This window comes from Otolemur garnettii, unplaced genomic scaffold (genome assembly GCF_000181295.1).
Source record: "Otolemur garnettii isolate 467f Iridium unplaced genomic scaffold, OtoGar3 scaffold00052, whole genome shotgun sequence".
In the NCBI taxonomy this organism is placed as follows: Eukaryota; Metazoa; Chordata; class Mammalia; order Primates; family Galagidae; genus Otolemur; species Otolemur garnettii.
In genome coordinates this window covers 11,010,158-11,036,470 of record NW_003852447.1, presented here as the reverse complement: position 1 = coordinate 11,036,470, position 26,313 = coordinate 11,010,158, and the positions used below count along the sequence as shown (strand labels likewise).

The 26,313-nt window shown below is 35.6% G+C and overlaps 1 protein-coding gene across 2 annotated transcripts in view; it reads right to left on the bottom strand.

Annotated features, from left to right (window-relative positions):
* Positions 1 to 4,329: 4,329 nt before the first annotated feature.
* NOVA1 (NOVA alternative splicing regulator 1) overlaps positions 4,330 to 26,313 on the bottom strand; it is a 150,126-nt gene continuing 128,142 nt past the window's right edge. For both annotated transcript variants that reach the window (XM_003791992.2, XM_003791993.2), the window contains one exon: positions 4,330 to 7,411. In XM_003791992.2, the coding sequence (XP_003792040.1) occupies positions 6,407 to 7,411 (1,005 nt within the window). In that variant the 3' untranslated portion in view covers positions 4,330 to 6,406. The remainder of the gene's footprint in view (positions 7,412 to 26,313) is intronic.

Here is a 26,313-nt window from a genome sequence, read left to right as displayed (position 1 = left end):
ATGCAAACAATCTTGAAAATTGCTTCTCTATCTCCAAAAGCAAAAACAAGAACCACCACAAAAATCCACTTATAATCTTTATCCAAGATTGAACTGTTAGAGGTATTTAAAAGTTGTATCTTCCAAGTAGTGAACTATTTAAACAAATGCTAGCTAGACACTGAACCCCATAAAACACAGACTGAAGGAGATTGACAAGAAAATGTTTTTCTTAGGATGCATTGTAAAATAGGATGGTTAGGTTCTGATTTACTCATTTCAAAGCAGTTTCCTTGGTTTTTCTTTGTATTAGGCCAATATCTAAAAATAACAATTTGATTCTTGCCTAGGCTTTCAACCCTGAAAGTCATGGTTTATTTTAAATTTCAGCATGATTTGGTCTCATTCTAAGTCTATAGCCTCACTCTACTCAGAGCCTTTTCAACATTTATCTCCTAACATAGACAACACAAGATATGAAAATATAAAATGATCACGTCTCACCAAGATGTTTTGTTAACCATATGAAGGTAGTTTAATCTCTAACTTTGTCTACTAAGGACTCATCATAATATTTAGAAAAAATGATATCGTGATAAATGTGTGGAAATTTAAAGAAATCATTATTTTTGAAATTGGGGTTTAATTAAAGAAAGAAGTGATATAATTTCCCGTTATCTAAAATACTATCAAGAAACTGTTTTTGTTATGGATCAAAAGCCGTTATATTGGGTAACCCAATAAATAACACATTTAGAAATTACTTAAAAGTTTTCCTAAGCCAGATTCCCCCCAATTATTTTGCTAATTAGAAAATGAGAAATCCACAGATTTCATTATAATTTGAATGCTCTTTGTAGTTCAATAGGATTGGGATACTTAACAATAGATTAGCATTTCTGCTATGGCAGAAAGACAAAAAGTTAAAAAAAAAACGATATACACATCAGTATTTATTCTAGTCTACGAAATGAGTACAAAGCATTTTTATGAAATGGGGACACTACATTAACAACAGACATAGATCACTGTAAGTTATCCTAAAACAATTCCAATGTGCATTCAGATCAAGTCACAATTCAAGGAAAATATACATATTTTTAGGTAACAATTTGAATCATAAGGTGTAAATCATATTAAATAAGATTCAGACACTGTGGTTCATAAAGCTCTATATTCCTTCATTGCTGTATGTAAAGAAGCTAAGTACCTGCACCAAATAATCTTCTTTTTATCAACCATTTGAACACAGCACTTCACTTGATTTGCTGCTCTTTGATACTGAGTCAAAGTAGATGCGAACTGGTCCTCTGTTGTTTGGGGATAGTGGCTAAACTGATATAATTATTTTGGGGGAGGGGCATTAGTGTTGTTTTTCATAAAATTTCTTCGATAAATTCATAGAGGTAAACATATACTTAAATGCTAAATCCCTGATCATTTGGAAGAATGCAGACCTACCTTGATTTCCACAATAAGCCTGTATTCATTTCCATGAGACAATGTTTTCACAAAGTGTAAGGCAAAACAAGTGTTAAATTACTTAACAGAACTCATAATTTAAATAATTAAAACTAATTTGTGTTTAAAGCTATTTGCAGATTTATTAGAGAAACAAATACAAATATGCATTTCTACAGAACTGGTTTTTTTTTTTTTTTCCAAAATGAGCTTAAAACTTGTTCCACAGTTTTTACTTGTTTATATATCTATGTTAACCCAAGTACTGGCTTCTGTACCACTTATAATGAGACAATTGCCTTTCCATTGCAATTATAAAAAACTATTTAAAAAAAAATTCGGCACATACACGTTAAATATTTTTTTTTCCTTAAAAAAATAATCTAATCAAAATATTGAATACTTTAGATTTAAACAATATTTTATTTACAAATCTGATTTGATGTACTTTATTAATTATACAAGGTAATGCTTCAATTTTCAAGAACAGTGGCTTTTTTGCTGTTTATATAGACCAGTGGAATGACATCCTATCTAGTAATATGCACTATACTTCGATTTCTTCAAAGTTAACATGACAAATTTTCTAATACTTTCATTTTCTGAAAAAAATGTTATTTAATTGGGGGCACATATCTGATGAAACAAAAATAACATGCAGAATTCAAAAAAATAATCTGTTAAGGTAATATGATACTTACCCTTTATGTAAAAAGGCATCTATGAACAACAGTGCATAACAATATTATGTATTCATGTTTATGAGAAACCAAGCAGGAGGCAAAATGAGTTCATCCTGTTTTCTAATCATGTGCAATTTCATATGGCTGTTTGCATCATTTAAATAAAGTGTGTACATTAAATTTATAAGACTGTATTGCACTCAGAATTACTATGTATAGCCATGCTTGCCCTGTGTTTAATGAGTGATGAATTTCTCCCACTAACAGAGTAACTAGTCTCAAATCATGTCTGTGATGTAGAGTATTAAATTATAATTTCATATTCTTTCAAGTGCTGCCTTGGAAAGCAAAAGTTCCCTTCTTAGAGAAGACTTACAGTAAAAAAAAAAATAAAAAATTTACTGAAGGACTCAGTGAGGAATCAGCATATGACTTAAGAATGCAATTATAAGAATGGACTAAAAGAAATGCAATTATCAGTACCTTTGTTGAAATCTACTATCGCCATTAAAATTTCCAAAAGAAAGAAGGGCCTGTAACATAGGGATTTCATTCATTGTTAAATTACTAAAATCTACCAATTTAATGCTTTCATACTGTTTATTTTTTCCAATAAAAAAATAAATCTCATACATTAGAAGTGGTACACAAAAAACTGGGATAAAATTTATCAGATTCTTGATAGCACCATTTACACATTCTTAAAGTAAACATTAATATGCACTTTCTTAGAAAGCGATATAAATATATAATACAGGACTTGCTAACCTCTGTTAACCATCTGAATGCGATGGAGTAATCTATCTCTACTCTGCAGGTAGGCTTGTGCATGGTGGTGTGGCAATATCGTTTTAAAAGTTTGTTACGGATGTGATGGGAAGCTGGAAGGAGTCGAATAAGCAGAAAAAAGAGCTTAGATCTATTGTAAGCAATGAGTCGAAATGAGCCGTTACAGGTTAGAATTTATCTTTGTTTCTGATCATTCAGTGAGAAAATGACTTCCACGGAAATAGATACATTTAACTGTTTCAGGAGTGGGGTGGGTGAGGGGAAGTAGGATTGAACGTCCTACAGGTAATAGCAATAACTGGAAGTGCAGACGAAATTGGTCTTCAGTGCAAAGAGGAAGGCAGCCGTTTAAAAAGTCTAGGTGCAATGTTGTGGTGCTGAAAGAAAAGCTCCCAGTGATAAGGGGGGGGGGCTGCAATGCAACTTCAAGCAGTAATTTTGTGGTGCTGAAAGGACAGCTCCCAGTGTTGAGGAAAAGATCTTGGATCTAGAATGAGGTGTCCAATCTGTATGATAAACAGCACACTGTGTCTCAGAGCGCCCATTCAATCTCAGTAAGTAAATGAAATATTGATTGAAAGTGACCCTGAAACAGAATGCATTAAAAAGACATAGAAAGCTGCAGAACTGAGGTAATTCGTATTCAGCGTGTTCACCAGCCTCCCTATAGCAAAACAAGTCTATAAATAGTTGCATTTCATAAGATGTTTGGCCCTTGTATCATTAGTTTTCTCCATTTGGGGTAAGTATAGCTGAACAGCCATTGTTACATGCCTACCTGTGGCAGTTTGAAGCCATACTAATTTTCTCGCAATAAATTAAAGCATCACATCACAAATCAATTCTACATGGTCTATAAATTTCAGAGAATAAGGTTTTAAACAGCATGAAGCTGATTTACACATAATGCATACAAACCCTTATCTGTTACCATAAATTAAAATGTAAATATCTTCGACTTAGCTTTCATTTTAAAATAACATATAACCACGCCAACTTGGAAAAAGTTTATAAATCCCATTTACAATTAAAATTGAACTGAGTGCATTTCCAGCAATACTAGCTAATAAAATACACAGAATTGTTTAAATGGTTTGGCTTCAAAGTAACATTAAATTCCAGGTGAAATGCATGGGCTCCACAGTGACTACTGGAATTTTGAAATAAAAGATCGAAGATTTGCTAAGACTGAACAAAACATTTTAAAGACCCAACATTGGAAATGCTTCTAATACACATCCTAGGTCACTTCCTTTCCCTTTTTCAAACTAAGTGGGGCCCCGATCTTTGCCTTTTTTCACTGCTGACTCTGAGACAGCATGGTGAAAGAAATTTACATAGATATTATTTACTGTTAATGTATTATAAATGATCTGAGACTTGTGACATGCAAGGAAAAAATGAGACGGGAGACAAGTGATGCTACATGATGAACTAAGCACATTTATAATGATAAAATGAGTAAATATAATAGCGGCAATGCTAACCACTGATTCCACGAGATACACTATTTGTCAAAACTTACACAGCTACAGAGTATCGACGATAAATAGTCATTACCAATTAACACAGTTTACTACAGCTTTTCTCTTTCATTTAAACAAGCATATCATTCCCTTTAAAATCATTCTCTAAATAAATATTTAGAGATAGAGAACTCTAAATGAAATAACAGTCCAATGTTAAAAACTAAAAAAAAAAAAAATGAGTCTACTCTTACAGTTTGACAGAAATGAATTATTAATAGTGGAAGGGGAAGGGATCAGGAAATAATTTCAAGTTCTCAATGTCCAAAAGTAAATTGCACAGTAAATCAATATGAAATGAAGAGTCCATATAGTTCAATGAACAAAAGGGAAAGTTCATGAGGACAAAGATCACAGTTCAGAGAGAGGCTGGACGAAATTCAGACATGGAGCATCACACTCATTGTTCTTTAATTGGTTGCACAGAAAGGAGCAGCTGGGATGCCATTTAGCTTGCTAGGATGGACGTAATCAATGGGTTGAAGTTGAGATGGAAGTAATTCTCTTTTGTAATTCAGTTGCTCAGCCAGATGATCCAGAGGTAGCCAGCATTTTATTTTTGTCCATTGAATTTAAGACTGCATGCACAGCATGAGGAGGTGCTTGGGGATGGATGCCCCTATGAGTGGCCTTGAGCGGGCAAACTCAGAGGTTAACAGATGGTGTGTCAAATGGCCTGGACAGTTGGCACTCAGGAGAGGTACAGAAGAGGGTGACAGTTGTTGGGTCTTGGGAACAAAGGCTTACTCTGAAATGACCTGTCAAAAAGCCTGACAAAGGTAGGTTGCACTACCTCTCGAGATAAACTGCCTCTTCTAAATAAGCATGCAGGGAATACTGTCTGGTTGGTGACATAAAAATGCTCCACAAAACATGCAAATTACCGAGTATTAGAAACTGCACTGGCTGCTAGCGCCATGCTGCAAAGACTCCGTCATGGGAGCAAACAGCTAAATCACAGATAGCTTCACAGTAAAATCTACATTCACAATACTAATAGGTTTCTAGTGTTAACAAATTATACACAATTATAAGCTCTTAAAATGCAACGTACTTATCAAGCAGTTGCAGATAATGAAACATTATCAGCTATCAATAATTTGTTGGCACTTTCACTTTTGTTTATAAAATTTCCAATACACTGTACCACAGTTATGTGTCTAAACAGTGAGGATGTTAATGGAGTAATGACTGTTCTACTGGCCAGGCGATGGGATCAGTAGTGAATTCAGTGCTTAAAAACAAATGTACAAACCTCTGAAGAGGTGGGACTCCATGTGAGAACTTTTGTTGAACTTACACATGATGAGGGATGGGCCATGGCCAGCATGCAGCATTATTCCCATTGTCTAGTTCCGATGGAGAACAGGTGCTTTTATTGGTCTGTAAACTTACCAATATAAGTTTCCACAGTTTTAACCTTTTAAATATTTTACAGTGCTTTTTATGCAACTATATTGCTTTTTGATCATTTGAGATTTAAAACTTAGTTTCAAAATATGGTTTCCTACTTCACTGTGCCCTAAGCAGGAAGTAAGACTTACAGGACAGTGCTTTGGCCTCACTCCAGTTTAGGTCACTGACCCCACCATACTCAACCTAACAGCAGTTAATTTAGTGTTATCTAGAACTAATACTGAAAACTATACGCATATCCCTGTCTACATTCAATCATTAAACTACAATAATGCTGGTAAAATGGCAGGCTTAAATCTTACACTAGAAACACCTCTGACAAATATACACAAGCAAAGTAGAGAGAACAAAACAGGTCAAGAAAAAATTCTTTCTATGAAACATCTGGTAAAACACATATTATTTACATATACACATTGTCAACATAGTCGCATTCATTTGCATAATTATATATTAATAACAGAAAAACTTCACTTCTGCAAAGTACAGTACATCCTTCTTGAAAACGGGGTAAAGGAGGGGTTAAAACAATCTGCTGTATCACTGGGGCGTTCAACCCACTTTCTGAGGGTTGGCGGCCCGCACTCCTTGCTCATATGTGATCCTTTGTGTGATTAAATACTGAGCAGCCTGTGTTGCAGCTGGTGTTCCAGTAATGGTTACCTTCCGATTCCTTGTGCCAGGTACGAATTCTCCTTTTTTGGAGATCTGTATCCTTGCACCAGTCAACTCCTGGTATTCCACTAATGTTTTCCCTCCTTTGCCAAGTATTGCACCAACTAAGTTTTCTGGCACTGCTATTTCAACTACATCCTTGGATCCATCTGTGGATTTTTCTGTTCCTAGAATGGCACTGGCAGCTAGGGGAGAAGCAGCTCCAAAATATCCATTGGTTGCAGCAGTAGCAGCAGCCAGGCTACCTAATGCAAATGTCCCCGCCGTGCCACCAGCTGTGCTACCACTGGCTGAGGCCTCACTGGCATAGGTGGCCAACAAATTGGCTGCTGCTGCTGCTGGGTTGGCACTGGCAGCTGCTGCAGCCAAAGCCCCTGTGGCTGCTGCTTGACTGAGCCCTAAACCTAATGTGTTGAGATTATATCCATAGCTGGCTAATGTATTAAGTGCAGAGGTGATGGCCACCAGGTCATTGCCCGTGAAGCCGGATAAGACTGCTGGGAAGGCTGCCACGCCGGCAAGGTTAGCATGTCCTAATAGCCCTGCGGCTGCTGCAGCGGTTGGTAACACTTCAGCAGTGTTTGCATAAGGAGATCCGGTTGGATTGGAATTTGCCACGGGACCTGTCACATTGGCATAACTGATATTGAGACAGCTGCCACTTTGTGGATCCTCTTGTATCTTCTGGATGATAAGTTCAACAGCTTTTCGGTTTTGTTCAGGTTCTCCACTCACAGTGACAACCCTCTCTTGCAAGTTGATCCCATCAGGTTTCTGGGAAAGCTGCACCCAAGCCCCTGACTGCTCCATTATAGCCTTCACAGTAGCACCTCCCTTCCCTATTATCAGACCTGCTGTGCTGTTGGGAACTATAATCTTTACCTGTAATTAAAAAAAATACGTATAAATAATACTTCTGCTTTGCGCACGCACATACATTATATTACTTTGCTATCCTAGAAAAGTAAGACAATAAACTGAAAATTAAACAGCATTTATGAAAGACAGAAATACTGTAACTTTAAAATGACTTTCATCACATTTTAATACAAGTATCTTCTAAAGGTAGAAGTTTCAAAGGAAAAATGAATTTTTAGGTCAAAATTCTTCAATAACGTTTTTTCTTGAGTCACTGTGTATTTTGCAATAGAATTATTAGAGTACGGTATAATAAGAAAGGAGGAATCATAACTGTACATCAATAGTAACATTTACATATCACTCCAAAAATCACAACGCTGTTGATGATTCTTTTTCACCTACTGTAGCTTTAAAACAATCTTTGCTCTAAAACACATAAAACCAAAAAATGCAGGAATATGATAAAGCAACGTGAATAAAGGCGTGGCTTAAGCCCCTTCAAGACATTAATTTCATGTTCCTTATCACCTAATAAATTTTGCGTTAGTCACAAATATCTATTTGCTTCATGACTAATGGTTTCAGAGATAAAGGTCAATAAAATTTTTAGTGTTTTCAACTAAACAGACACAACATAAAACTTCATAAAAACAATAAATGATTTCTGAAAATTAATGCTTTTAAATTTTTCGGTGGCTTTGGCTAGATTAAAACTATTTGAGAATTACATCACCTGGCTGTTCTATCTACATGTTTAAAATAATTATTCTGATTAGTTGATAGTTGTCTCTTTTTGGCAGTTATAACTACCTTTGAAAAAAACAGCGCTTATTATCATCTTATCAAAAGATACTATACAATTTAAGAAGAATATTGAAAAATTACTGTAGTCACATGAATACTTCACAGTGATACAATGTGACCATAAGAAGTGTAGACACTTTTGTTAATTTTTATTGAAACTTTTAGCCACAAAACAGCATATTTTGATTTATTTAAAAACAATCAAATACTGTTTACTATGAGAAATGTCATCAGTATTCCTTTCCATAACCTCTAAAACTGAAATATAGATATTAACATTTAAAGTTCTCTTTTGGTAGCACAATGAAGTGTGTGACAATGTCTTGTGGTTTCCTGGGTGGATGAAAACTTGCGATTGTTGAGGCCCCGACAGAGCACTGAGGTAACTGCTGCCCTTGTTCCTGATACTAAAATGGGAAGGCCAGGGTAACTTATTAAAATTGGTCCAAGATATTTACCTGCTTAGTGGAGATATCCTGTAACATATTTCGTGAGAGAATTTTTTAGGAAGCACTACTAATGCTATCTTTAACACACAGATTTGGATCGGAATATTTTAAAGAGATATGGCCATGCATTTTGGCAATTTTGTTCTGGAAGGTAGCAAGCAGTGAAATGCAAACTCTAAACTGGTCACGTTATAAATATATTTATACCTATTACATCTACACACACTTTATTTTCTTTCCACAAATAATTTACAGTAGAAGTAGAATTTTAGTTTTTCTTCATTCCAATGTATTGGTATAATCATTTCATTTTATATGAAGTGATCTAAATATTCTAGAGATATTTCTTTGAAATGTCAATTATATCCCCTGTTTAAGCACATTTTCGTTTAAAGAAGTAGACTGAGAAGTGTTTTTTTTTGGTTAACATTTGTTAATTTTATCCACAGATTTCTTTCTGGTAGAAAATTGTTTGGAAAGCTAACCATAATTGGACAGTTAAACCGTGATTACATCCTATATGAATTATAAAAATGAATTAGAATTATCCTTACATTCTATTTTGTGCATGTACAATATTGAGAACATTGACCTTTAAGGATTTAAGTATCTGAGTGTTAAATAAAATCCTATTTTATAAATAAATACTTAGTTTGAAATTAGAACTTTTTGCAATAAAATGTTATTAGAAACATTATAGCTTGGCAAAGTGTAAGGCTTTGAATTTTTATGGAGAAAACTATATCAATCAATCAAGATTTTCAAAACACCAATTCTTAAATTGCGTTAAGTTCTATTATCACTGTTATTGGGTTTCCCACATGATAAACCGAGAACAGAATAGCACAGAAAAGGTTCATCCTAAGAACTACCTTATAGGTTGATAATAAAAGATAACGAAATGTGTAACCTTACAACCTTCATTACAAAATTATCCTAAACTTCTATAAAATGTGTGAAGATGGTATTAATTCCTACTTCACTGCGTATCAGTCTCGTAATATATTTACTGTATCTGTGGTTTTTTGATTCTGACTTTGAGACTAATATCTAATAGAACTTGCAAGTGTGAGCATGGCATTTAAATTATTATCTTTAAAAAAATTTTCCCTTTAATCATTTTTCTTTTAATACTTAAAATTATTGAAATATAGTTCAGAAATAGTGTTAACATTTTTTTTACAGTTTTTGCCTAGGGCTGGGTTTGAACCCAGCACCCCTGGCATATGGGGCTGGTGCCCTACCCATTTGAGCCACAGGGATTGTCCAATAGTGTTAACTTTTCATAAAAGTAAATACCTTCCAGAAAAACTATATCTTAGCAAACTGGAGAATTACATCATATCATATCATCTATTTTGATATCAAAAAAGGTTTTTATGTAGTTAGTACTATCCTCTGTATTTTAGTTTTAATCACTTGAAATAATCTTGGATAAAAAAATCCGTCAACCATAATTGCTGTTTTTTTAAACCTCAATACCTTATAGATTATAAAATTGTTGTTTTCTCAAACAGCAATAGTGATGTGGCCATCTAATTGTGGGCTTGACTAATTTGTTTACATATAATGAAATAAAGATGTATTATGATTTAAGAGCAGACACTAATACTTATAACTTAGTAATTATAACATATGCCATTCCCTAATCTTAGATGATAATAGACTATTCTATATAAGACTACTGACTTTAGAAAATTAAAGGAAATATAAAAAGTATTTACATTCCAAATTTAATAAATGCAAATACTCAATAGCCTACACAAAGAATATGTTACCCAAATTTTGCTTTTGACAAAAGAAAATAAAAATCCTCTTTGATTTACATTTTTTCCACTTTAGAATTAAAAATATATCCATATCTATTTTGCGCACTTAATATTATTCTAATATGAACACAGAAAGGAAACATACCCTCTGAAAAGAAGTTGAGATAAATAGATAAGTGAATTTCTTTGCATACTATCACAATGAGAGTAGTGTTATATATCCATTTTATGTGCCAGGCCAGAGTAAAAACTAAGTGAGACACAAAGGTGGAAACTTGGAGATGGTGGGTGACGGCATCACGGTAGGAAATAAAGAGAAAATGGATATGGAGAAGCATGGGAGGCAGCCGACTGGATTCTACTTCTTAAAATGGCCAAAGGAAAAACCCGTGCACAGATAGTGCTGTGTTCCCGCTGAAATGATCAACAGCAAGTCTTGGGGGTGGATATGGATGCGTTTTCCCTTGAGTCTGTTAATGGACTGACCAACATCAATGCATGTTATTTCTAAATAATTGAGAAAAAAAAACCTGGATCTTAAATAGCATGCAGATTATTTGGTGTAACATGTATGCAACTAAATCAGATGTTTTGATGGTTACAAATCACTCTTCCCTTCAGAGCTATGATCTACATTTGCTATCATCCATCTAGTCATCATGGATACTTATACTGAGTGGCCCAGGCTTTGTGTTGCGAGCTCAAGATAAAGGATATATATGTGTGTGTACATATATATATATATACACATATAATATGACATTGGTCCTGTCTTTGAAGAGTTTATAGATTAGTTGTAGAAAATGGATGTGTAAATGTATCAGCGCAGTAAAGTCTTAAAAGTGCTGGCAAAGATGTATCTAAGGAAATGAAGGAGACACAAAGTTTAAGTGGGAGGAGAGAATTTCTTTGAGAGGTGGTGATCATTTTTAACCAAATGCCTTTCACATCCTTGTATTATCAGTATATGGTTTCTCGCAATCAAATACTCCCATAAATTTGATCACTGTTATTTGTTGTGGAGAATTTCTGTTTCAAATCTAAACCCATTTTAGTAGTGGTGATCTGCTTAAATAATGCCATTTTAAAGTAAATAAATCTTTAAGTTTTTCTCATCCTACATTTATACTTATTTGTTATATCAAATAAACATGAGATATGATCAACAAGATACACTAATTAGTCTGGCACTAACTGCTTTTCAGAGAAAAAAGCAATGAAGTGGCTAATTTCTCTATTTGTAATCACAAAAGAACTTATGGCAAGTATGAATAATATCAAATAAGTGGGTTTTAAAACGGATCTGTTTCTTATGAGAAGTAAACAGTAACATAAATTTATTCCTTTGCCAAACAAGAATTCTATCAGATTATGATCTTATTCAGCTATAAAGGAATATGATTGTGTCTGTAGGAATGTTTCTTCATCATCATGGCAGAACAATTATTAAACTATTTCATAAAATCATACCTTAAAATAGATGTAAAACAAGTTCCATTATAATTTGATCTCTCAACTAATAGTATGGAGTATTTTATTTAGGGCTGTTATATTATATACTACATACATATGACCTTACATTTATAAAGTACTTCTTATCAAAGACTGAGGTCTTTCACTTACTCCTTCAGCTGGTACCCAATTTCTCTTCTAGCAACAGAGTCCCAGATTTCCTGTGGGTAACGCCCTTTCTCATTCTTAGTGCACTTGCCTCAGGTAAGGCTAATGAAAGTGCCTCTAGGAGTGGAAACATGACCCAGGTCTGACCTATCCCTCTCTCCACACCTCTGGCAGTTAGCTGATTCGGGGCTGAACACATAACTCAAAGTTGCCCTGAGAATTTGGTAAAATTGTTGATACAGAGGTATTTGTGTTCCTAAATCTAGCATCCTAGAAGCAAAGAGGAAGAACCTGTCTGAAGATAAAGTTTATTAAGATAAAAAGGAGGCTCCAGAAAAGGAGAGAAAAAATTTTCTCACAGATTTTGGCGTCTGCATCTCATCATGTCTAAACTCAGCACGAAGTAAATTTAAGTCCCTTTTTGTTTAAGTCCTTTTGAGTTGGATTTCTACAATTTGTAACCAACCAAACAGTATCTTTAAAAATACTTTTATGTTTTAGTTATATCATGTATTATTTGCCTATCAAAAATATAGACTTTTTATTTTATCTCAAAGCTTAATAGTCAAGATATCACAGCTCTATTAAGAAAAGACAAGTGGATTACTTAATTTACCTTTTGCCAAGACATACTCTACATAATCTAACAGGATAACTATTTATCATTTCCCTAAGGTATGAGGACTTAGGCTACTGAGGCTCCAATTAGGTAATGCCCAGTGGAGAGTCACATGCCACTTAGAGCCTATGCTGAATTACTGAAAAAACACAAACGGAAAAATACGATCTTTTCTTTTGATTACAGCCTTCAAATACATAAATGTCTTCCTAAGTGTACTGATTTGACTAAATATGTACAACAGAGTTACATGAATACAAATATCCAGACAGAATTTAAAAAGCAGCCTTCTAACTCTCTAGAGTAGCCTCTTTATAAAGTACAGTGTGGTATCATACAGTAAGGCTTATATTGGTAGTTAAGAGACATGGGATATTCACCCTGGCTCAATTCACTTCAGTTTCATCATCTATAAATTAAGGCAACGTGGTAAGAATGTAGGCTAGAAGTTTGTATGTTAGCATCATGAGAAAACCCTATTCAAAACCCTTCAGGGATTTCCCTCCTTCAACAGATCCCCGCTGAATTATCCAGACTCCTCATGTAGACATTCAAAATTCTCCACCCCGTTCACAATTTGTCTTCACAGCTTTTACCTCCGTGACTAACGCCAAACATTAGTTATTAGTTCCTCAATATTCTGTATTAATTGGTCTTCTATGTCAACTCCTTTATTCTTTCGTTTGTTCCAAATGGCCTAAAGGCTACCTCTGTCCCTACACTGTTCTTCTATTCATAAGTCATAAATCTCTGCCTGTTGAATTCTTATATATCTTGCAGGAGCAGATGAAATGCAACATACTTAGTAAACTCAGACTTGGTTCCCTAAAACCAGAAGTGTCAAAGAGCTTTTCTACATTCCTCGTTATGTATATATCCTATGCTGACGTTAGTTCAACAGATATTTATATCTCTTACAAAGTCGTATCTTCCTGACGGCCAGTGTCTTATTTAATTTCACATTTGCATTGCTTATATGCACCTGGCTGAAACTGCTGATTGAAAAACTGATTTAAAAAAAACAACAAAAAATAGATTAATATAAAAATGAAATAATACACTATTTGAAACAGTCCATCATGGCCACACAGTTATATTATACATACATTATATATATGTGTGTGTGTATAAAATATTTTACTTTGCATTCTTTAAAGAATCTTCTTTATGATCCTTGAAAACTAAAATTCAAAAATTATATGCCAACCTATTAAATGTACAAAAAGATAAATGTACCCACATTTTAACCTTGTTACAAAACTACTAAAAGCAGTTAACATTCACTGATTTACGTTCATTTAAAAATCCACAACATTACCAAAATTAAATAATTAAATATGCACTATATGACTTATTTCTAAATTTTCGCTGATGTATGAAGTTTTTCCTATGTTATTTCATAGCTGCTTACTGGTTAAGTTCATGGTTAGGCTTCTTTAGCTACAAATAATGTGGTCAGGTTGGTTCTAAAGGTCTAGAACAAAAATATATTAGTTTTACTTGATTTAATGGTGAACCAGATCAATTAATAAGATGACTGACTCATAATCACTATTATAACTGGTACCAATAACTCCCACCCTTTGTCTTGCTTCAAATAATTGCATTCTGAACTCAAAATAACTTATATAAGCCTTTGGAAGATTTGTGGAGACTGCCCTTCATTACATATTTCTTCCAAAGGGACCATGCTTTATTTTTCCTTTTCCCTCTGGCTTTAAGACATGCCAGAGAATGACAGGCAGCGCATCTCCCCACCCTATGTTTCTCTGAAAGATGACAGAGGAGGATTGACAACTTCCTCAAAATTTCTAAAGGCAAAAGTTTAACTTACTTATTTTCCTACTTCACACATTATTTCACTTTGCCCTTGAATCAAAAATTTTTTTCTTTATAGTGAATACTATGTATTTTGAAGATATATCACATTACCTCCCTCAGAGGGACACACTTAGGAATAAGAGTAACAGAAAAATCTACATTTTCTAGGTAAGCAGGAAGAGACAGAAGCACTTCAATCTACTTTTGGTAGGCTGTAAGTACCCCAAATATAACTATGTCTAAAAAGAAAACAGTAGAAGTAGGTAGTGCCTGTGGCTCAAAGGAGTAGGGCGCCGGCCTCATACGCTTGAGGTAGTGGGTTCAAACCCAGCCCCGGCCAAAAACTGAAAAAAAAAAAAAAAAAACTATCAAGATACTATCAAGGTTGTAAATGAAAATATTATAGGGCTGTTGATTATTTAAAAATGAAAATAATTTGGGATATTGTATTCTCAATGCTTATTAAAGCAGACTTTACTAAATTGAGGTTACACTTTGGGAAGGCCTATTTGTCATTACCATCTGTATGTCAAATTATCAGAAAGCACTTTGAAATCACCATCCTCATCATCATCACCATCATCATTTTAAATCCACTCTTCCCAGCCCAGCTCCTTCAAGGCATATATAATAAGACATATTTTGTGGGCTCTTAATTCTGATTAGTGAAAAATATATTTAGAAGATTTAAAATTTTAATATGGAAACCGTTTTTAACTTAATGTTCTAAATTGAATTTAATATTTAATTAAAAAAGTAAAAAACACTTATAAAATGAAAATGGGGCCGTGTTTGCTGAAGTTGACAGTGGAAAAGGAAAAAGATGAGAACAAAGGAAGTTCTGTTTTAGATATTATAAACTTGAAATGCCTGTCAGAATCCAAATAAAGGCATCCAGTAGGTGGTTAGCTACATACAGGTCTGGGAAACAGAGGAAATTTGGGAGTTAACATAGAAATAGTATTTGAGGCTCGACGCCTGTAGCTCAGCAGCTAGGGAGCCAGCCACATATGCCAGGGCTGGCAGGTTCAAACCCAGTCTTGGCCTGCTAAACAATGACAACTACAACAAAAGAGTAGCCAGGTGTTGTGGTGGGTGCCTGTAGTCCCAGCTACTTGGGAGGCTGAGGCAAGAGAATCACTTAAGCCCAAGAGTTTGAGGGTGCTGTGAGCTGTGACATCATGGCACTCTATCAAGGGCGACATAGTGAGACTCTGTCTAAAAAAAAAAAAGAAAAAGAAAAAGAAATAGTATTTGAAGTATTTGAAATTTTGAGGGAGTTGTCAATCCTCTACGGGGAGGGCAAAGGGAATTCATTAAATAGTGAACCTTAAAGCATTAAGTAAGAAAAATATTTAACTTCTAAAATAAACATATTCAAAACAGAGCAGCAAAATTAATGATTAAGGAAAAAGATCAACTGAGGGAGGCGATCAACTATTAATCTTTTTCTTTTAAAAACATCTGTGGAAGTGTACATTGCCTTTGGAAATTACATTGTAGTATTCATCAAATTATGACATAAGCGTAATCTTTTACTTAGTTTCTCTCCTTCTACAATTATTTTGGAAAATTTTTGAAAACATAGACTATGTCATCTGAACAGAACAGTATGCAGACACTGTATGAAATGATAAACTAATGTGGAAGAACAACCTGCAAAATTAAATCTCTAGACGTGTGTATGTGGAGTCTGGACTAACAAGGTGAGATTAGGTGCAAGTAAAACCGAAAGAAAGGCAGATCCAGAGTCTGGATTTCAGATGAGCTTTTCCTTATCACGTAAATTGTCTTATTTCTTAAAAGCAGTGTAAAAATAGGAAATAAAAATAATTGACTCAGAATCGGGCTATTTGAATGGATAAGTCATGCAAAAGAAGAATCATCAAAACATTTTTTAGCACATCTCTGGTATGCCTGTACAATTATTTATTGAGTGACTACTATGTGCCAGACAGTTTCAAATGTTGAGTATACAGAGGTAAATAGATAAAAAGGATAAGATACCTGCTTTCATGGCATTTACAATCTATTGGCATAATAAAACAACTAAATGTTTAAATCAGGTGCTGCCTGTAATTCAGTGGGTAGGGCACTTGGACCCATATACTGAGGATGGCAGGTTCCTGCCAAAGTGCAACAAAATTTTGGAAAATTTTCAGCTGTGAGCTGTGATGTCACAGTACTCTATCAAGGGTGACATAGTGAGACTCTGTCTAAAAATAAAATAAAATAAAAAGTCCATGTCAAACTGCAACAAAAAAATAGCTAGGTGTTCTCAGGGCACCTGTAGTCCCAGCTACTCGGGAGGCTGAGGCAAAAAAATCACCTAAGCCCAGGAGTTGGAGGTTGCTGTGAGCTGTGATGCCACAGTAATCTACTGAGGGTGATAAAATGAGAATCTGTCTCTTTAAAAAAAAAGTTTAAATCTATGTATAGTCACACACAACGTAACACTATTTTGTTCAGTGACAGATTGCATATATACAACGCTGGTCCTGTGCGATTGTAACGAAGCTGCAAAATTCCTATTGCATAGTGATGACACAGCCGACACCACCAGTGTTAACACAGCCATGTCCTCCTGGTGGTGCTGCTATAAACACCTGTGCTGCTGATCATGTAAAAGTATAGCACACACGTACAGCACCTGGTTCTCGATAATGACAATCAACTAGGGTACTGGTCTGTGCATTTACTATATTGTACTTTCATCATTATTTTAGTGTGTATATGTTCTATGCACATTGAGACCAAAACAGTAACTGTAACGCAGCCCTAGGCAGGTCCTTCAAATTCCCAGGGGAAGGCACTGTTAGCCCAGACGGCAGCTTCCTATGCGTGATTGTTCTTGAAGACCTTTCAGTGGTGAAAGATGTGGAGGTGGAAGACAATGATATTGATGATTCTGACCCTGTGTACACCTAAGCTAATGTGTGTGTGTGTGTCATACATGTTAACGAAAAAGTTTTCAAAGTAAAATATAAATAAACCGAGAAAAGCTTATAGAAAACAGAGATAATGAAAGAAAATACTATTGAACAATAGTATGAGGTGATTGTTTTAAGTGTTATCACCAAAGAGCCAAAATTTTAGAAAAATTAAAAAGTTTATAAAACAAAAAATTATAATAAGCTAAGGCTAATTTATATATGTATGTATTTTTGCAGTTTTTGGTCGGGGCTGGGCTTGAACCCGCCACCTCTGGCATATGGGGCCAGCGCCCTACTCCTTTGAGCCACAGGTGCTGCCCCTAAGGCTAATTTATTACTGAAAAAAATTTACACATTTAGTTTAGCCTACATGTACGGTGTTGTCATGTCTTTACTAGTGTATGATAATGTCGTAGGCCTTCACATTCACTCACTACTCAGGAAATACCCAGAGAAACTTTTAGCCCTGCAAGTGCATTCCTGGTAAAGGTCCTGTACAAGTGGGCCTTATCTTTTATGCCCTATTTTTGATGCACCTTTTCTGTTTATATGTTTAAATACACAATACTTACCACTATGTTCCAGCTGCCTATGCTATACAGTATAGTAACACGCTGCACGAGTTAGTAATCTAGGAGCAGTAAGTTATACCACACAGCTCAGGTGTACAGCAGAACATATTCTCACCTCTAAGCAGTGCATGACTGTAAAATAGCGACTTGATAAATGAAAGAAAAACAGATTTAAAAAATAGTTTTTTGAATGTTAAATAAGGAAATTCAAAGTCGTATTTGCTAATAAGAATCATACAATTAAACTAAAGCCAGTTAGGAAAACCATACTTTATGTTAGAAAATAAAGTCAATCTAGACATGTAAGGCCTTTTCAAATGTTGAGTTGTTGACTGATTTAATATTTTATGATATAACCCAACTAATTAAATAATACTGAAAGGAAGTATCTCAACTACATTTGAAAATCTATCATTATTTAAACTTATGGAACTAAGTACTCAATTACCAGAAAAATTTAACAATTAGTATTTTTATTTTGTTTTTTATTTTTTAGTTTTTTTAGAGACAGAGTCTCACTTATTGTCCTTGGTAGAGTGCTGTTGCATCATAGCTCACAGCAATCTCCAGGTCTTGGGCTTAGGCGATTCTCTTGCCTCAGCCTCCCAAGTAGCTGGGACTACAGGTGCCCGCCACAAGGCTTGGCTATTTTTTTTTTATTGTTGCAGTTTGGCCAGGGCCAAATTTGAACCCCACCCTTGGTATATGGGGCAGGCGCCGTACTCACTGAGTCATGGGTGTTGCCCTTTTATTTTGTTATTTATAACTTTTTTATTAAGCCATTTTACCATTAAAATTAAATCTGTAGTATTAATTCGCTGGAAAAACTGACATGCCAAATTTGAGACATGATTTAAAATATTATTTCAATTAAATTATAGTTGCTTATAGGTATTTTATGTTACTGATGATACTAGCTCAATGTTATTGTTTAAATTTTACTGTTTTTCTAAATTATTATTTAAAAATAGATGACTGCGTTTCAGTATCTTATTAGTAAAGAGAGGTGGATAATTTATTGTCACAAATGACTACCAGGAAGCAAATGAAAAAAAAGTCACGTTAGACTTGAGACTAAAAAAAACTATTGATTAATAGAAGGAAAATGAAAAAGATCAACTTATCTCCTGTGAAACTCCTCATTCAAGGACAAAAGATTAGAAAAACCCGTAACTCATAAGGTCAATTACACTTTTACATTCATGAGGTAAAACCGTGGAGAAATATATTTTTACTTCATAGTGAGCAGGTATCAAACTCTGTAACTTGGCAAAACCACTTTTCTGAAAGAATATGTGAAGATATTCTTACATCTAAGCATTTTTAAAAGAAAAAAAATGTTGATGATGAGATTGGTAACTACTCAATTTTCCTACTTGAGGTATTTTCAGTTTTACATGGCTTTATGTGCAAGATTTGAAGAACCAACAGAACTGTACAAACACACACAGAAAGAAGAAAAGTACACACCCTGGATTAAAGGGCCATCAAATCTGTAGTTATATACAGCATGTCTAATTTTCTGCCTTGAGAACATGCTGTGTGGAAGAACTGCTGTGGCTGTGACTACAGGGAGCTCTCTGGGGAAACCAAGAAGTCACTTCCACCTTCTTAGGTGGTGCAGAAAGACAGAGTCTTGCAAATCTGCTCACTTACAAGCCAATACTATATAAGCGATTCTATGCATTTTTATAAAGCCTGAGCCATATATGAGAAGTAAAATAAGGAACATGACAGAGTGACAATTTCATTAACTCTTACCCCTGAAGTGTACCACTTTCAGATCCAAAAATCTGAAAAAATCCCAAGTTTTTATAAACTCAAAAATATATTCACATAAAATTACACATTTAAAATGGACTTTGGGGGAGGTGCCTGTGGCTCAAAGGAGTAGGACGCCAGCCCCCTATACCGGAGGTGGTGGGTTCAAACCCAGGCCCGGCCAAAAATTGCAAAAAAATTGAAAAAATAAAATAATAATAAATAAAAATAAAAAATATTTAAAAAAATGGACTTTGGAAGGTCGCATAACCTGGTATTTACCAAATGTGCTACAACATTAATACTAATGTGAAAACATGACTTGTGTGCCATTTGTAGCAGTAACTGTTAATGTGCCCCCCAGGGAGACGTGATTCCCATTACGGGTGTGAAGAGCACGCCCTCCTCAGCATTGCTGAGGATGCCACAGTACTCTACGGCACAGTAGAGTGCCACAGTACTCAATGGCATCCCACACCCATTACAGGTGTGAAGAGCACGCCCTCCTCAGCATTGCTCGTTACCTAACTTAGTGGTTTGCAGTGGAATGAATATGGCTAGGAAGCACTTATTTAACCATTTCTATAATTCTTGGCAAAATATTATTGAACAATCTTATAAACTACTTACCTAACCTGAATGTAACAATCACCAAGATTAGAGAGCTACTAACCGCATTTGGTAACAGCCAACAGTCTACTACTAATGCTATCTGAAAGGGTCGTCATCCTTTACACAGTCGCCCTCCGTAAACTGTGTTAATTAGTCAGCCCTTATAATTCTCAATGCTGAAACTAACATCTACCCTTTAACTTATATAAAAATCAAAATTTTTTCTTTGTTATTTTCAAATAACTATGCATATTGTTTCTTGAAAAGGAAGTTTTAATGACTTAACATTTGAGAAAAAGAGACCACTGTCGCATAGGGTCAGTTTATTATAAAGCAACATGTAAACAACGTGTTCCCAAACATCTCAAGAGGCCTCAAGAAATATTTATCTAATGTTCAAATATAGTTCCCTAATCTCATCTTATATATGTTAAATATCCAAAGGTAATCACGACGTGAAGCTAGGACTGAGAATTGATGATACTTTAACTACAAAGGATCAATGTAAATATTACATATATTACACAGTCATTTGACATAACTTTAAAATATGAGGGCAATGTCATTCCCTTTGCCAATTGATAAATGCCCTTTCTGGGCCTGAAATTTCCCTCTCCTACCCTTCTTGAAAACTCCAAAGCATCAAAAGACTAGGAAATCAAATAGTCAGGTAGCTCAAATGAACTTAGAATGCTAAAGACAACCACATTTTCTCCTTGGGAAATTTCCACTTTCTTTTCCTTGCATAGAGCACATCTGAAGTCATTTTTTTCCTGTCCTATTTTGCGTTCTCTTAATTATTTTAAAAGCAAAGTAACTTGAGATAGAGGAAAAGTTAGTGATTTTTTATATTCTCTGTTGTCACCCTGATGATACATGAACACAAGATGTTTTTTGATCATAAAAACGGGGACAAATGTTCTTAACAACTTACTTTTCTTTTTAGAGTATAAACTATATAAAGCCATTTTATCTATTTATCTAGTTCAGTAATTTAATAGCTTCATCACAGAATATTCTGGGGTGCCGTCATTTATTCAACCCCTGTTCTTGAGAGTTTGGTTTCTTCCCAGACTCTGGCCTCGGTAGACAATGCTGCTGTCTATGCTGCTGTGCTACCTTCCTGTGCGCTGGCGCCGAAGGGTTCCCAGGCTAGATTCTCAAAAGCGGTAACGTTGTAGGATTCCTTACAACACTGTATGAGTATACTTCCTGTATTCTTGCCAGCCTCTAGATTTATAAATATACATATATTAATTCTTGCATTTCTGATACATGTTCATTCTGTACACATAGAAAATCTGTGCAAATGATAAAAAACAAAGTATAGTTGTCTGATTTGGGTTCCCATTTCCCTGATGCTGTGAGAGGTTAAATACGTTTTTACATGCTTATGAGACATCTTCACTCCCTCTTCGGTAAACTGCTTTTTTATAATCGTTCATTTTTCCATTGGGTTGTTTTTATATGCATTTAGGAGTTCTTGGTATATTAAAGATACTAATTAGTTTTTCATGTGTTCGGCATTTTTTCAAATATTTTGCTTTCTTATATATTCAAATCTGTTAACTTATTCTTTTAGGTTTTGTATTTTCTTCTTGCTTAAGAAAGTCATCTTCAATTTCACCTACTTAAATTTCATCCCATTCTCTTATTATATTTAAATCCTGAATGCACTGAGACTTATTTCTGTGTACCACATGAGGTGGAGGTCTAACTCTGTTTCCTTACCGGTGGATATTCAAGCATACTAGCAACATATATTACATAAAACAGCCTTTTCTAAAAGGAATTAAAATGACATTGACATATTACACTGAACCAGGCAGCTCTCTAAAGGCTTCTCGTGTATTGATCATTTAGCGAACAGGACAACTCTCTTAGGCAGGAACTATTAGTGTTCACACATTACAATGAGAAAGGGTATAGAGCAAAATGAAGCCTATGGTCTTAAATTTCAACAGTAATAAGTGACAAAGGCCTGATTTGAAGTCAGGTATTATGGCTCAAGAGCACAGTCCTCCTGACCCCCAGATTACACTACCTTCCCTTATCAGCCGTTAAGTCCCCATGTAGACAGTCAGGTACTGCGTGATGAAGTCTGATTCACTGACAGACTGTATATACAGCGGTGGTCCTGTAACATGATAATGGAGCAGAAAAACTCCTACCACCTGGGGATGTCTTAGTCATCACAATGTTGGCGTGCAACCCATTATCCTTTCTATGATTAGATACACAGATGCTGTGTGACAGCAGCGTTCTGTACAGTAACATGCCGTACAGGTTTGCAGCCCAGGAGTAACAGGCAGTACCGCACAGCCTATGTGTGCAGTAGGCTCGGACACCTGGGTTTGTGTAGACACTAAGATGCTCACCCATGACAAAAATGCCTGATTGCTCAGAACATATTCCCATCATTAAGTGATGCATGACTGTACTTAAATCTGCTTTGGAAATCTCGATTGTACTTCACTGACCAAATATACACGTGTCTATTTGTGTTAATATTACATTGCTTTTATTATGACAGCTTTATAGTAAATTTTAACATTGGATGATACGACTCAGTATTATTAGTTTCTTGATAACTCTTTTCCTAGTTGTGTGATGGTAATTATGCTGCACTTATTTTTTCATATGCATGTTAAAATCATTTTTCTTTGTTTTTCTCTCCCAGAAAAAAATGAGAATAAAAATTATATTTATATTATAATTGAAAATGATTGATATTTCCATATTAAATTTTCCCTTCCAAATTTGTACAGTAAGTATCTCCATTTAGTAAAGGATTATTTCATGTCCTTATATGAAAATTATATGTTATTTAATATAAGTTCCATGCTTTTCATGGTTCAATTTGTTCTTAGGCATTTTAGAGATTTTTAAAGGTGTATGATACACACCAGGACTAGGTCGAGCAAAAAAAAAAAATCACACTCAAATATCAGTAATTTCATAAGATTCATTCTAATAATTACACACAACCTAATGTATATAACAAAGTCAACAAATTCATTTAAAAGAACGTTTGCACTTCACTGTTTTTCTAGTACTTTCTTATAGACCACTAAAGAACACTACCCTGACATCTCTCTCTCACATACACTATTCTCACATATGCTGAAGGAAATAAAAATTAATTTTTATGTTTTCTTGGGATAACTATGACAATACCTCTACTTCAGACGAGAAAGGAGCCTGCATAGTTTTCCAATTAAGCTCTTAGCAGTATAAAGAGAAAAATACAACTGAATTCCAGCAAAGAAGACTACGTTCCTTCAGTGTAACTTCTTTGTTCAATCAAGTCTTCCTTTCTAGTTGGCTTATAGTTTTAGAAAAGAAAAAAAACTCCTAAGCAAAAATCTTTTGGCAAGAAAGACTGCCAAAAAGTGAGTTTTAAAACATACAGACCTATTTTTCCAATTGGTGGTAGTGCTTCAGATATATCAGAGAATAAAACAGACAGAACCCCCTATCCTCATGCAATTTACTTTTCTAGGAGAGTAAGACGTACAATACACAATAAACAACAATAAGCCAAGCATGCAGTATTTGTGAGGCATCGGCAAAACATTTTAAAATTGAGCAAGATAAGGGGGATCAGGGATACTGAAGGGAGGGGGAGGCCAGGTGGCAGTATTAAATAGGGGGTCAGGTAGGCCTTCTTGAGGTGGCTAATTGTGAACAGACTGGAAGGTTATGAAGCTGTTAGCGTGGTAGATCTCGGGGTAAGAGAGTACCATGCAGAGAAGAGCAAAATGCCCAGAGGAGCATTTGCCTAATGTATGCAAGAATCAGAAACCCTGGCAATGTGGCTGGGCCAGTGGACATTAAAGGGGAGGGGTGGGAAAAAAAGTCAAGGTGCTCAGGAGGCCAGGGCCAGCGGCTATTGTGGGGATGCTGGCTCTTACTGAGTAGAATGGTATGCTACTTCAGGTGCGTGAGGAATCAAAAAACTCTGACTTATTTTAAAAGGAGGAGGTTTGGGGTAACTTTTGGACTTACTGAAATTAAGATACCCATTAGATATAGATATGCAAGAGGAAAGGCTGAGTGGGAAACTGAGATCTGTAATGGAGACAGGTAAAGGTGAATCCAAGTAGCGGGTCCTGAAGCTTGTACAATTTTAGGGGACATCTTTGGGAAACAATTTAAAATTATCAACATAAAATTAGGTAATAAGTCTGTACATTGAGAAATCACATGGATTAAGCTTCATTCGTTCATAGCTGTTACAGTTTGAGTGTTTTTGTCTCTTCCAAAGTTTTGTTGCGGGGGAGGGGGAGCCTACAGCCTCAAGGCCACATGTGGCCCTCCATACCGCCACATGTAACCCCTCAGCCAAACCCAAACTTCAGTGAACAATTCTATTGATTAGAAGGATTTGTTCTGTTAAACTGGATTCAATCAAAAGGCCACACTCAAGAATCCAGGAGGCCACATGTGGCCCCAAGGCCGCTGGTTTCTCCCCCAACCTCGATAAAACACTTGCAGGAGTGGGTGGGTTCTCTCTCTTCAGCTCTTCTGCCACGTGAGAATACAGAGTTCATCCCCATTTTGCCTTTTCATCTTCTGCCACATGAAGACGCAGTAAGAAAGCCCTCGTCAGATGCAGTGCCTTGATCCTGGACTTCTTAGCCTTCAGGACTATGAGAAATACATTTCTTTTCTTTGTAAATTACCATCTCAAGTAGTCTGCTATAGCAGCACAAAACGGATTAATAGTAAGCCTGTTTTTTACTGGAGACCAATTTTGTTGATGTCAGCACATAAAAGCTAAGGTATTAGATGAGGAGAAAGAAAAGTGTAGACTCAGAAGAAGGGTTGAGTATTGAGGCCTGGAGCACTTGAACATTAAGTAGATAGGGATAAGAGAAGGATGCAGCAATGGATTCTGAGAAGAGGCAGAGTGGCACAGTGCGGGAAGAAAACCAAAAGGGTAATACAGCCTGAAGGCCAAGTACAGTAAGAATACCAAGGAGGTGGAAGTGCTGAACTTTTAACAAATATGATGGATAGGTCAAGTGACATGTAGACTGCGAATGAATGGAATTAGCAATGTGGTTATAAACTGCTGTCCTGGGCATGCCGTTTTGGGGCAATGGTAGGGGCAAAAATTGGATGGAAATGGGTTTAGGAATAGGAAGACAGCAATTAGAAAATAGATAGAAATGATCCTTTTCTGAGTTTTACTATAAAGGAGAAACAGGTAGTAGTTGGTGGGAAGAGACATTACAGAAATGTCCTTCTTAAAGAAGATTTAGAGTAAAAAATTACTTAAAGACTGTTCTAAGATGGAACAAAACCCCAGATAATTTGTATGACAGTGGGAACAATCCTGTTGAGAGCAAGAACTTGCAGGATAAAGGGGAGGGAAGGCAGAGCTGCTGAAGGAGAGTCCTGGGAGTTTTAATGTGTGACTAAACGTCTGGTCTTAGAAGCAGAATCTGCCTAGGGCCATAGAAGAGAAGAGAGTACCTGGGTGTGAGTGCTGACACACTACACTGAGTATTTACGGGTATGACTCTGTAGAAGGTCTCTTTGACCGATTCAGTTTTCTTCATGAAGTAGAAAGTAAGGTCATTAGCTGGGAAAGAGGAAGAAGCAGGTGATAGTGGGGGCCTGTGGTAGCAACAATTCTTACACAGCCGCCATTATCATCAACCCAGGGTCATAATCTGTATAATCCTCTCCCCTATTCAGTAAGGGCGAACAGGTGACTCGTCCTAATCCACAGACTACGGCAGAAGTGAGATGTCACTAGCTCCATTAAGTTATGTCGTAGCATAAAGGAGCTACACTTTGGAGAAAGTCACTTTGGTGATTTGGTTCAATGTATGATTCCATCCTTCCAGCACACAATGGCGATTCTCCTGCTGGCCTTGCAAAAGGCAATGGCCAAGCTGTGAAGGACCTTTGGGGAGAGGGCCACATAGCAGGACACTGCAGGTAGCATGTAG